Source organism: Gouania willdenowi, chromosome 13, assembly GCF_900634775.1.
Source record: "Gouania willdenowi chromosome 13, fGouWil2.1, whole genome shotgun sequence".
NCBI lineage: Eukaryota > Metazoa > Chordata > Actinopteri > Blenniiformes > Gobiesocidae > Gouania > Gouania willdenowi.
This window is the reverse complement of record NC_041056.1, coordinates 30,581,309-30,595,456: the sequence shown is the minus strand read 5'-3', so window position 1 is coordinate 30,595,456 and position 14,148 is coordinate 30,581,309. Positions and strand designations below refer to the sequence as shown.

Here is a 14,148-nt window from a genome sequence, read left to right as displayed (position 1 = left end):
ACAAATATTATGTAGGAATTAATATAGGATTGTCTTTAAAACATGTGTAAGGTCACATAAAATTAACAAATCATCAGTTTTATATAGCGCTTTCTCATAGACAATACTTAAAGTTGCTTTACAGAATTAAGGGATTATTCTTTCACTCCACACTTAGTGGTGGTAAACTATGATTGTAGCCACATCTGCCCTGGGGCAGACTGACGGAAGCGAGGCTGCCATAGTGCGCCATTGCGCCCCTCTGACCACCACCAACATTCACTCACACACTACGTTCATGCCAGGCTATGTGGATGAAGTGCCTTGCCCAAGGACACAATGACAGATACCACTGGGGTGACTGTCCCCCACTGTGGCCAGGTGCCACAGTGGGGGACAGTCACTACTAACAGTCAACTACTAACCAGGCCCAGACCTGCTTAGCTTCCGAGATCTAACAGGATCGGGTAATGACAGGCTGGTATGGCCACAGGTTTTCACTAAAAATAATGCATTAAAGCAGAGGGGTGCATTCACGTACTTTCTGTGTCTCCTGTAGCCTCGTCTTCACTGCTGTTGTCCGACTTTTCCTGCAGAGATAAACTCACTAAACTGGGAAACACTGATGTAATGTGAAGAAATTAGTCCTTTACATGCTGTTTATCATTTTTTGCAAGTATCCTCCTTTTAAAAAGGGGCGTTTAACTAAATGAAGTTGTGATGTTTTTGTTTCAGTTCTCTTTCAAATTACTAAAATACTGGGATCGTATAATAAATAGCTGGATCAGACACCACCGTGGGTACCAAAACAGGAATTTAGGTGTAATTATATGAGGTTTTAAATGATAGAGTAATCAGTAACGGAAACGATCACCAGTCACTAGTTTAAACAAGACACCATGAGACTAAACAACAACAACTTGGAGATGTAAGATTTCCTATCTCTGCTTCAGGTGTAACCTCCTCTTCTTTCTGAGAAGTTCTACATTAGTAGAAACAAAACACATGATTTAGCCGACTTCAACATACATATACAGTATAGTACTTATGTGAGAAGAAGCAAAACACAAAGGTAGCTACACATCCTTGGTAAAGAAAAACCGAAGCCCTGTTTTGTGAAAGTCTCATGGCAATCTGAGCTTGATCACACACAGAGATTCCTTGCTTTATAGATATATAGATTATTTTACTTATTAAAAAAAACATTTAGTGGATCCATTAGTTACAGTGTGCTAGATGTTAGATTTATTAACAAATACAGGAAACGGAAACAGAATTTTGTTATCATAATTTTTTTTAATATCGAGTAAAAGTGCACAGTACATATATAAATAACAAAGCACTTGCAAATGTCATATACATACTGTACGTACAATGATCAATAGAACATTAAATATATAGCATTTTAAAACCAATACCACAACTTCAATCTACACAGGAGGAACAGAATAAAGCAACAAACAAAACACACAAAGAAAATAAATAAAATAAAACAAATATTGTATACATAAGGGCTTTTAAAGGGGATAATTCAATGGTACAGTAGGAAAGATATTTAAAGGGTGCTATGGTTTTTCTGTCAATGTCAATTCTTTAATGTTTGAGTTTTTTGCTTAATTTGTTATTCAGCATTTTAAGGGATTTAAAATATTGTAAAAATTAATTGTGAAAGGCAGTGAAATGAGGTTTGATTTTTTTAAAAATATTTTGCTCGTAATATTGTTGTTAAGGAAGTCATGATGTGAATTATTCATAAGACCAAAGATAATATCCTTTTCTTAAAATGCATTTAGAAGAGATGTTCAGCGGTTTCTTCACAACAAAATATATAATTATTTGTTTCAAAATCAAATCATTACTTCAACAGAGCACTAGACAGGTAGATCCCATTCAATATCTTAAAATAAAAGTTTTCTTTTAATTTATGGAGAATTTTAAGTAATGGGTTCATAATTTGGTAATAGATGTTTTAGAAACGTGGTAGTGTGGCAGGATGAAGGAACGGTGGAGGCTAGAACAGCTTTTTATCAGTTCAGCAGCATCACACGAATCAAGATACAAAGCGCGCCAACACATTATAGGGCGTAAAACCACACCTCCTCCCCATCGACCACTTGGGTGAGAGAACAGTCCCCAAGTGCTCACCACAGTAGGATATTTAATTTTTATGTTAAAAAAAAAAATGGAAACGGGGCACACAGTGGATTAGTGGTTAGCATGTCCACCTCACAGCAAGAAGTTCAAGCCCTGGAGTGGACACTTTCTGTGTGGAGTTTGCATGTTCTCCCCGTGCTGCGTGGGCTTCCTCCCACAATCCACAAACATGACTGTTAAGTTGATAGGAGTCTCTAAATTGCCCGTAGGAGTAAGTGTGAGTGGTTGTTAGTCTATGTGTTGCCCTGCGATGGACTGGTACCTTCTGAGCTGGAGATAGGCACCAGCAGACCCCCGCCACCCTGAAATAGGACAAAATGGTCTGAAAATGGATGGATGGAAAATGGAAAGGGTAGTCAGCTGTCCTATGAACTAGGAATGTGCAATATTTTATTGTTTATGATTTATCGTCAGAAATATTCTCACCGGAAAGAATTTGCCATCCCACAATATAAACAATAAATTCCCATGTTGGAAATTAGCAAGGGCCACGGGCCATTTGTCCCTCAATTTAGCCAAGAATGCCCCCAAAAAACGTGTTCCACGGGTCTGCTTTTAACCAGACAACCATCCAACAAAGTGAAGTGATTCAAATTCCTCCATCAGATCCACTCAAAGTTCCACAAACACGGGGACAGAGATGAACCTGTAGCAACGATTACAAACTGGAAACTCAACTAAAGCTAACTATGCTAAGCTAACCCACCGACACACAGAGCTAATGCTAACCACTCCATATAAGGAATAATAGACCAAGTAAAAAGAACATGTCTTACTGTTTATGGTCAGATTTAGCCCTTTACTATGGAAGGATAAAAACTAAGTTATCACACATTGTGTGAAATAAATGTTAGTATCAATATTAATGTCACTATTAATCCATCCCAATTTGTGAAACAATATTTGTTTTATCATATTTCACGTGTTCACAGACAAAGCTGGTCCCATTACACTAATGTAACTATTGAGATTATTACACCAAAATATACTGAATGATTAAATCATCAGCTTGATCTGGTTTAATTATTTATCAATGATGACTTTATGCAACTCATTATCAGATAAACAAGATTCAGCAGCAGTAAAAACACTAATGAAGTTATTTTTGCTTTTCATGTGCTTTTTTTAAAAAAATTTTTTTTTATTTCAAACGTAATAAATAAATTACAAACATTAACACAAATAGTGACCCACATGCACAAATATATCCAAAGAGTATATATAAAGCTTATGAACTCTGAGTCAGCAGTTATTGTAGCCTTTTTAAATGTGTATAATGTTGATGTATTCACATTTATTTGTTTGTAAAGAGCCTGTTTACACTTTAAGTTGTGAATAATTTTTATTATTTATTTATAGTTTTTATTTATCACGATTTTTATCGTTATCGTGATAAATACCAGAAATTATCGGGATATTTTTTTTAGTCAAAATCGCCCAGCCCTACTATGAACTCAATGTTATCTTACATTTAATTGTGCCACATCCCTCATTCCACTGAGCATTTCTCCTAATTGAGACTCGTTACATTTTGGACTCAAGAAAAGATTAGAAACACATCCACTGTAATCTTATCAACATGCATGTGGAAAGAAAACCACGATACACTAGTTGTGCAACAAAACAAAATGCTCTTTATTATTCATTTACAGCAATATTTACATAATAAAAATCCTTATCCTTGCTCAGATGATGGGTAAAGAGGTGCATCACAGGATGAGTCAGGCCTACAATCAACATGGAAACACATTTTTGGACAGAGGAAAGAAACTGGAGAATTTTCTAAAAAATCAAAAGTGACAATGTAATTTTTGCACAGTGGGCATAAACTGACGCCACCTTAGCATCGTTAACCACCTTAGCCCTCTGTAGTCTGTGTGAACATCAGCAGAAGTAACACACTAATGAGAGCAAAATAATCCAATAACATTAGAGTAACACATGCTCCAAACTTATTGCATTCTTTTCTGATGTTTATAAGTGTTGTAAGAAATGCCTAAAATCATGTAGAAGGGGACAAAATTTAAATAAGCGAGTGAACATCCAACCTTTGCATGATCAGAAGCAGTTTTTACTTATTAAATACTTGTAATTCTGTAATGACAAATTTAAAAAAAAAAAAAAAAAAGTTTTTTTGGACTCAGAAAAGCTTGACATCTTTCATAAAACATTTTTTCTACAACCTGGGAAATCTAGCATCAACTCGCCTGATGAGCTCCGACCTGTATCTGCATCCTTTCATCACCACAACACTTAAGGTTTGTTCAGAGTTCAGATGTTCAATTTGGCCTCCTAATTCATCCTCTACCTCCATCTCTGAAAAAGATTCTTCTCTTTCTCCATCTCCTCCTCCTCCTCCTCCTCTTCATTGTCCATCACTGGATCCAGGTCCAGTTTGTAACCAGTAGCTGTGATATCACACTGTGGCAGCATCTCCTCCAGCAGGATGATGACCAAACCTGGGTTAGAAATCTTAGCCAGCGACGACACGTTCAAACGTTTGAGACCCCTGTAGGAATGAAAATGAAAAAATTAACAATAAAATTGGTGAGGGGTTGTTTTACCATGATTTAACAAATTGAATTGTGAGTAGATTACTTTAGATTCCTCAGTGCAGCCAGGCCACCAATGGTGATGCGTGGACAGTGAGAAATGTCAAGCTCCTCCAGAGTATCTTCAAATATATGAAGCTTCTCCAGGAACCAGTCGTCCACTTCAGGACAGTGTGATACCTTCAGGGTTTTCAATGACCGTTGCACCTCTGTGCAAACGGAAAATGAGAGAAAGTCCAGTTAGAAGTTAAAGTTAAGGAAAAGTCATTTTAAAACCAAAAAATCAGGTTGAAAAACCAGAAATGGCGAATGACGAGTACCAATGTTGGAAAGGCCTGTGTAGTTGATTTCAGTGTCGCTCAGGTCCACTTCTTCTAGTTGTCTCTCTTTGTAATTTAAAAACTCCCAATCTTCAAAAAGTCCTAATTTGTTTCTCTGGTCCGCGCCGTACCACTCTGACTGGCCAACATACCTGGGAATACAACATCAGGGAAAAAAGTAAAGGACAAACACAAAGCCTGGACCAATGAAACGTATAGATCGATTTAAATAAAAACAAACTGATGGGGGTTCTCCACCATCCAGCTTTTTGTATATCTGATAAATTCCAACTGGTGGAGTCTGATGTTTACTCTTTATGAGTAGGGTCATGTGTCAGAAACACACTGGAGGGTTGTTGATTTTATAGAATAAGGATCCGAGTAAGAATGAGCGATCTCTGTAGGCGAGGCATTTAGGCACCTATTCTACGGTTCATATCAGCCAAGTGTTGGAGAGAGAAGTAAGATGTAAAAGCACTTTTACACATGCTTTCAGATCAGTGTTGACATAGGATGACTTCCTTACCTTAAGAAACTGACCATCAAGGGCCTATACTACAAAGCTAGATAATTATATCATGGACTACGAATTTCCAGAATAAACAGACACTCTGATCAGTTTCACTTTCACCCTGTCTGTGGCTCTGATGCTGTGTTCATACTGCTCAGCCTACATCATAAGGTGGAATATATTTGTATTTTATATCTTACATGACTGAGACTCTCAGCGTCACTACAGAATGCATTAATTAATGAATAAATGAATGTATCGGTTTGAAAGCGTCCGACACTCGCAGGCTTTATCAGCTGACTAATGTAGGTCAGTCCATCAGATGTAAATCTATATGTTTCTTATAGGATGTCATCAGTAAATGAAAGGATTGTATTGATGTCTAACTCCTCTCTCCTGTCAGCGTCATATCAGATCCACAATACGACGTGGTCACAATGATCCTCCTTTTATTGGACAGGTCGTTTTCTAAGAGATCTGATTGGTCAGGAGGAGGGACTTTAGTACTGGCTCAAATCCTAGCCAGAGCAATAACTACTCCCGACGAGGTTTGATGTTCAGCCTACATTACATTAGCCAGCTTCGTAGTATAGCACACACCCATTAAATCCCAAAAGTTAGCACAATAAGAGGAAATCTAGCTTTGTAGTATAGGCCCCATAAGAACATTGAAATAATCAAATAAAAGTCAGGCTTTGTTGACTGAGGTTAATTACTTGAATAATTGGAGTCTCCCTATCTAGAAACACAGGATAAAATCTCTACTTTGTTCTCGAGCATAACCCGTAGCACCCTTTATCTTTAACAGCTTCTTGTATTTTGTTTTATTTTTTAAAATAAATAAAACAAAACAAATGTTTAATATGATCTTCTTGGTTTCTGGCTGTAGTATTGGAAGCAATATGAAAATGTCACATGCAGCCTCTGACAGATTTGAGTTAACGTGCTTTGGGTCATTTTTTTGCTTCTCTGTGTGGAAGTAAATGAAATTTAAAAACAAATGTGTGCATCACAACCCTAAGTTTGATTTGGAATAAGCGGTCTAGGTGTGAATGTAGCTTTAATTAATTTTTGTGACATACCCTTTACTTTTTTAGTGTGTCTTTAAAAGTAAACTGAAGATAAATAAACAGACAATTAAATATTTTTGCATTAATGCATTTAAAAAAATTATATATTTTCACTTACTCCCTATTGACACAAGCACCCTCTAAAATATGTAAGAAAAAAAGATCATAATCCAACATCATATAAACCTTTAATTAGGGATGTAACGATTCACTCAACTCCCGATATGATTCGATTCACGATACTGGGTTCACGATACGATTCTCTCACAAGTTATTTTACAAAATGGGACTGTAGACAAATGATGATTGAAAAATATCCCTTTATTTTTTTTGGGAAAAAAAAATAGAAAATACTGTACTATTTTCCTTTTATTTTTTATTGTCAAAAGAATCCCTTGATAAAATATTCAAAACAATGCAATTTAACTAAAAATAAATCTTGAATGAAATAAATAAAGGAATAATACAAATGAAGAAGAAGCCTATTAATTTAAATTCTGGTTCTATAATAAACAATGCAAAACTGCATAATAGTTCTTCTTCTTTTTAAAAGTGCAACTGAAAATGTATTTTGTGCCTTAACAATTGGACTTTTAAAAAAAAAAAAAACAGTCATTGCCCTGTATTTACGGCAGATATTTGTTTGGACCAGCAGAGGGCGCTGGTAACCCAGTGGTCGGTTGCCATGCAGATATTCTGTGCAGTGAAGAAGAGATGCTATGTGCTAGCAGACAGAGCTAATAGAAAAATGTGACTTTTACAGATATTCACGTAATAGTACAGATATTCTTTCGGTGCTAAAGGGGTAAGGAATCATTTATGAACATATTTAAGAGTAGAAGGCGGCCAGAAAAAAGTAGAAGCAGATTCCGCCCGCCGCCTCAGCATTTGGACAAGAGAAGGATAAATATATCTGCTGTTTAAAAAAAAGTAGTGCGGGCGGTGTTTAGCTCAGTGGGTAGAGCGCCCGCCCCATGTACAGAGGCTATAGCTCCTCACCTGCAGCGGGTCCAGGTTCGATTCCCGGCCTGGGACCCTTTCCTGCGTGTCATTCCCTGCTCTCCCTGACCCCCTTCCTGTCAAGCGACTGTCATATAAAGGCCACTAGAGCCAAAAAAAAATCCTTTAAAAAAAAAAAAAATAGTGCGATTCAATTTTCAGAAAATCGATATCAACCGTGATACCTATGAATCGATTTTTAACTGCCTTACGATTAATTGTTACATCCCTACCTTTAATGTGACAGAATATCTATATTTACCCTTGAGATCAACACTAAAGTTCTAAATAAAGTTAAACTTCAGTTTGATGTGAGTGCAGTGTGCCTATATTACACTTCTGCTGTGCTTTCTTCTCTTTTATCTCTTCTAAAGCCTGTTGATTAGAAGTTTGTGGAAACTTACCTAAATGTTCCCTTCATACGTAAAACAAAATATGCTGATGCGACATCTCGTCCATAAAAGCTCTCCGTGTAGCCATAGTAACTAAAGGAATGATAAGACAGAAATAGACAAAGATTAACTTAACTTAAATCAGGTATTTCAGTGGGACTTAAAGTAAAATGTGTAGCTTTGAGTGTTAAAATGTTCTCACACATTCTTCTTGTGGAGCTGTTTCCGTGTCCTGCGAGAGGACCAGCTGATGAGCATCTCTATGTCAGAGTACTGCTGAGTGAGGAAGAGGAGGAGCCTCCTGTGCAGAGGAGGAGGGGCTGGGCTGGAGCTCCACTGTCGCCTAGCAACAAGGGCGAGAGCAGGATACTGGCAGCACCTGTGGAGAGCCTGCAGATGAAGAGATGGAATTGGATAGAAATGGTCACAAGTCACTTCATTGGCTTTCAGGATAGCAACAAAAAAACAAAACAACCAAAAATAAACAAAACTTAGTCTCCAATTAGAGGGTCTGTCACGTGGTACCAAGGTTAAAAGTTACCGAACGCATTTGTCTAATGTGTTCCAATAGTCCTGTGCACAGAGACAGCCAATAGAGTGTCCCGGTTTGTGACACACATATGGATGTCAGTACAGACACACAGAATGGATTACACACAGTTACACAGACAAATTTCTTTATAAATTATAAATCTACACACAGACAACTTTCTTTATAAATCATAATTCTACACACACGGATCAAGATACAGACACAGATTGTATTTTGCACACATATAGTTTTGTTACAATAACGGCCCCATAGAAGAACCTATAAATAAGCACAACTTGTTTCATTTTAGTGTGAGGGAGAACTCTTCTTCCAAAGGCTGCTCTCTTTTGGGGTTGCCATATTAAAGGTACAGGGAAGGATTTTCCCAAAGTTTAGAAAAGAAAAGCCCTCTTGACTTTTTGAAAAAATCCAAATGCGCAACTCTCTACCTTCTCCCAAAAGGCCTATTGAACGTGTGCAAGAGAGCGTGCACTGTGCTTTCAGTGCATGCAATCACGTGAAAAAATCACACTGGTCTTGTTTCTCTCTTCTGAGGCCTTTCTCTTCTTCTCATACTCGTTGTAGACTGTTTTTCTCTAAGGACCCGGTGAGAACGGCACGCTTCAATGAATGGCTCATGAGACACGTAAACACTAGAAAATGCACACATGTAGCAAGCAAAAACTAGCTATGGATGAGCACGTACGATGGCCTTACGTAAACCTATCACCAGAATGATTGACAGTTAGGAGGACCAATAGTCTTGATGATCCACCCAAAATTTGAAGCCAAAATAACACCCTCCAGTCCACAATACCTTTAAGTAGGGATGTCCCGATACAACTTTTTCACTTCTGATATGATACCAATATTTCAGCCTTTCATATCTTTTATTTGTATTATTTTGCATGTATGCTAATACTTTATATTTGGATATGATGCTGTTATTTGAAATTACTCCCAATTTCCAGTTAATTCCAACAAATAACTGCCAATAAAAGTTTCTATTTTTGAATATTCTCAAATTTAATGAGCTACTTTCCTGTGTAAATTTACATCATTTGATATTATGTTTAGGTTTAATATCAACATTTAATCATTCTTTTTTACATCTTACAGCTCACATCTGTGCTTTAAAAACTCAAAAAATCATAACTGCAGGAAATTATCAGTAGGCTGTCATACATGAGCTTATTACATATGAATGATTTGCTCATCTGAAGTTAGGGTTGCCACCCGTCCCCTAAAGTACAGAATTGTTCCTTATTTGGCCATTAAATGGTGCATCCCGTACTGAGCCAAGACAGAATGCTGTTTGTTCCATATTTGCATAAATGACCAGAACACTAGACACACACACAGACACACACACAGTCTGATACAGTCAGAGTTAGGCACATCATGGTCGGATTGTAAGCTTGTAAGATAAGCGTGAAAGGTCAAGAGGGATAAACTCGCCATGGCTGATTGTGATTTAGATTATTTTTGCCGTTGGAGCATTGATTCCTTGAAAGATTTTTTGCACAAACGTGTCATCAGTCTCCAAGGCAGAAAGACCAAGTTAGCTGCTAAAGCTAATGCTGCTAAATCTAATGCTGCACAAGAGTTGAAAATTCCGGTTTTGCCTGACGTCTCAACAGTGACTCAGGTTATAGTCACATTTTGTAAACATGAATCGGCTGATCAGTGCTGTTTCACTTAATAAAAAAAAATGTATTAATCGAGGGGTTTAATAAAGTACAAGTATAGTATAAACGGCAAATAGTGGTGTATTAAAAAACAAAAATAATAATTATAAATTATATACACAGAAAAAAGGAGCAAGACTACATAAAGAAAATGTGCAAATGAAATGACCTGTCCATCTTGTGCACTTCCTTCAAATTTATAAATTTAAATGATATAATAACTTAATAAAAAAAAATAATCACATGAACCTGGTTATCAAATTGTGTTTTCAAAGTGAAAACTCATACTGTAATACCTGCCTGGTCCACATCCCTGGTGTCATATAATGGCTAGTTTATCTACATGTACAGTAGATGTCTGTGATATGGATCAATTAGTCATGGACACATTAAGATTAGACCAAGTCAAGAAATAGACCATACAGTTTATTCTGTTCTTCTGTATTTTCACCATCTTACAGTACCACTACCACTAATATATGTTTAGTTATAATTTATAATATTAAACAATATAATTCATATTTATCAATTTTATTCACACATTCAGCTAATCATAGATTATGCCAGGCGCTTTTTTTTTTTTTTTTTCTTGTCCATTACAAATAAAAGCACAAATACTCATTGAAAGTTGTTCGTTGAAAGCCAGTTAAAGTGAGTAACTGCAGTCTAAGTGTTGCACTTACTATATATTAAATGTCAGATAGATTAGACCTACCTTTATCGTACAAAAAGTCCTCAGAAAATCTCAGTGCAAAGCACAAACAGCGTCGTGTTGACATTTCTATCCCTCGTGACCTATGACCCCGGCCGGTTGCGCATGCGTCAGCGGGAGTCATCACCGAGCCAAGAATCAAACTAACTGAATGTCATGAGAATTTAAAACTTAATGAATACAACTATCAGCTCATACTGAGGGTGTTTTTAAAACAATTAAATATTTGTGCAAAGTAAACGTTAGATTAGTCATGTTAAGAGACGTCACAGAGAGACAAAGAAACCCCTTGTAGTACTCTTTATTTATAACAAATAAATGAAGACCAAGTAACGGACTGTTATGATCCAACTTAATGATTTCTAGACAAAAGTCTGAAAAGCAAAAGGCTAAAATTTGAAGGGTAACTCACCAACAAGCAGGCAGACATGTTTGCAGCCATTGGACAGGAAGCCGTGAGGGACGAAATTAATGCTTCCGCTTATACGGTCGCCACATCTAAATGCGGATCTAATCTTTTCCACTAGATGTCGCTAAAAGACTATTTATGATCTGTCGCGCTTTAGACAAATGGGGCGGTGCAAAAAAAAAAAAAAAAAGAAAAAGATAATATATAAATAAATAAATATAGATATTTATTTTTTTCCAAAAATGTAAGCAACAATAAATTAATGAAATGAATCATCTAATTACTTCAAATACATAGATTGATGAATAAAGCATGTTATGATGGTTTTTCTAACACAGTAAAGAGCTGTAACAACGTTTAATTGTCAATATTACACTCTCCCCAACCTTGATATCACGAAACCCAGTGTTTCTCAAAAGGAGGTATGTGTACCCCTCGGGCAGCGGTCTCCAACCTTTACTCTTAAAGTAGCCATTTTGTCTAATCTCACCTGGATATAAGTCCTTCTGGAGCCAAAAAAAAAAAAAAAAAAAATCTCAATGAAGACAATAATGTGCGTAAAATTCTATACAGTTAAAATTATATGGAATAATGCTATGTAAAATGTCTTTGAAGGGCTACAAAAATAACTTGAATTTGATAACACATGATTATGTCGGTCAACACATGCTAATTGGTAATTTCTTGCAACATATTAAGATGGCATGTTGGCAGTTAAATACATCTTTCCCCACACAAATGAAATCTATTTTTTATTCCAGAATAGTGCTTTTGTTAGTTTAGTTATTTTATCAGGGATTTAAAACTTATGGTTAGCCACAGGTGCAGGGAAAGTTTATGGGAGGTGAAGTAGGAAGGTGGCAGCGTTATTGCACAGGTTAATACATGGTTTTATCATTATTCTATTTGAAGTTAATGTATTAATTGTCAACACCATCTAAGAAATAACAGTTTATTATTTTTATATGGTTTTTTTTTAAACTATAGGGAGTCATTTCAAAAAAGTCAAAGAGCCACATGAGGCTCCAGAGCCACAGGTTGCAGACCCCTGCCCTATGGGTATGCGATGGCAATACAGGGGGTACTAGAGAGAAAGAGAGTGGAAAATTAACAAATTTTGACGCTGTTGCGTCATGTGACAAGCTGATTGATGATTATGATCATGAAGTATTTAAAATGTTCCAATTTGTATCATAATTGTATGACTGAATAAAAAAATGTACGTATTTCCTGTGATTGTGATCAGATCAGAAGCTGTAGTTTTACTTTGATGTCATTTGCATTTTTTTTTTTTCTTCCCATGAGTAGATGAGTAAAATCAATGGGACCTAGATATCATATAACCCAGTGTTTCTAAAATGGGGGTATGTGTACCTCTAGGGGTATGCAGTGGCAATACAGAGGGTTCTAGAGAGAAAGAGTGAAAAATTAACAAATTAAAGCATTATAAATATGGGTTTTATAATGTTTAGCTTAGTCAAATATGGTAATCATTATAATGAGAATGGGAATTATTTAGAACATGAACTGAAAATATAAGGTCCCACACCAGGTCGGAGACGACCAGAAATGATAAACTATAAACATGTATCTATTCAGAAAGCACTAAATATTGTTTAATTCCACTTATTTATAAAGTGAGATTGTTTAAAATGTGTTTCATCCCTCATTCATTCCATCATTATGATCTATAGTTGTTTTTTCAAAGTATTCTGAGCAAAATGTTGTCGTCAGACAAAGGGGATACTTAGATTCAAAAGTAAAAGAAAGGGGGTACTTAAGCCAAACAAAAAAAAGTTTGAGAATCACTGATATAAACTATGCACGCCAAAATATTTGGAGTTTTTAAAATTACTTTTTGAGTAAGTATAATGGCCTGCGATAAAAACTAAATATATCTTATGTGAAGAGATTGTGTTGTCCTATAGATAGAGAAAAGTGTTCTGTATTTTAACCATGGTTAAAGTAGATAAGCAGAAACTCACTCGTTTGTTTCTCCTCCAACAGAGAGATGATCAAATGCATTCATTTTCTATTGATTACACTAAGAATCATCCCAGAGGGTAACAAGCCTTATCTCTTTTGTCTCAGAGTCATTCTCTCCACACACATTACTTCTGTGTGTTAACGCATCCACTGAGGTAAAAGAACAAATTCTTGGTTTTCTTCACTCAACTTGCAATCACACTAGTCTATTTAATGATTTGCTCTTATATAAGAGGATTATTTATGAAATTGTTAGAAAGAAAAAAAAATCAAAACAAACTATTTCTCTCTGCCAGGTTCTGCCTTGTTAAAACTGAAGACGGTACCCAACAAGATGTGGATCCATGGAAGTAAATGAAAACACCATAGATCACAAAACAACAAGACCACAGAAATATGTAGTTTAGAAATATAAATATATGCTACTATATATACCTGCTACCTTTTCTTTTTTTTTATTTTTTATTTTTTGGCTCTAGTGGCCTTTATATGGCAGTTGCTTGACAGGAAGGGGGTGAGAGAGAGCAGGGAATGACACGCAGGAAGGGGTCCCAGGCTGGGAATCGAACCTGGACCCGCTGCAGGTGAGGAACTACAGCCTCCGTACATGGGGCGGGTGCTCAACCCACTGAGCTACACACCGCCCTGCTGCTACCTTTTCTGATGGACACACAGACTACAGACACTCACGCACAACAGTCAATGTAACGCCTGCAGGAACCATTGAGCCCACTGGAACAATTTGTGATTACAACTATGTGTAGGCCATGTATTTTTTTTTTTAAATAATAATTTTGTGAGCATAGCAGGGAAGAAAAACACAACAGAACAGGATATCCATAAA

At 36.4% G+C, this 14,148-nt stretch overlaps 1 protein-coding gene across 1 annotated transcript; it reads right to left on the bottom strand.

Annotated features, from left to right (window-relative positions):
- Positions 1-3,759: 3,759 nt before the first annotated feature.
- dmac2 (distal membrane arm assembly component 2) lies at positions 3,760-11,401 on the bottom strand. Its single transcript, XM_028464902.1, has 6 exons — positions 11,322-11,401; positions 8,180-8,367; positions 7,990-8,070; positions 5,006-5,157; positions 4,732-4,894; positions 3,760-4,642 (listed from the first exon to the last, which is right to left on the bottom strand). Exons 1-6 carry the CDS (start codon positions 11,349-11,351, stop codon positions 4,438-4,440), a joined length of 819 nt encoding a protein of 272 aa, XP_028320703.1. The 5' UTR covers positions 11,352-11,401; the 3' UTR covers positions 3,760-4,437.
- Positions 11,402-14,148: the final 2,747 nt, after the last annotated feature.

Excerpts from the sequence above, each read along its gene's own strand:
- dmac2 (XM_028464902.1), bottom strand. The coding sequence starts at position 11,351 with ATGGCTGCAAACATGTCTGCCTGCTTGTTG. Across the intron at positions 8,368-11,321 it reads ACATGTCTGCCTGCTTGTTG|GCTCTCCACAGGTGCTGCCA; the intron begins GTGAGTTACCCT and ends CTTCATCTGCAG. Across the intron at positions 4,643-4,731 it reads GCTGCACTGAGGAATCTAAA|GGGTCTCAAACGTTTGAACG; the intron begins GTAATCTACTCA and ends TCATTCCTACAG.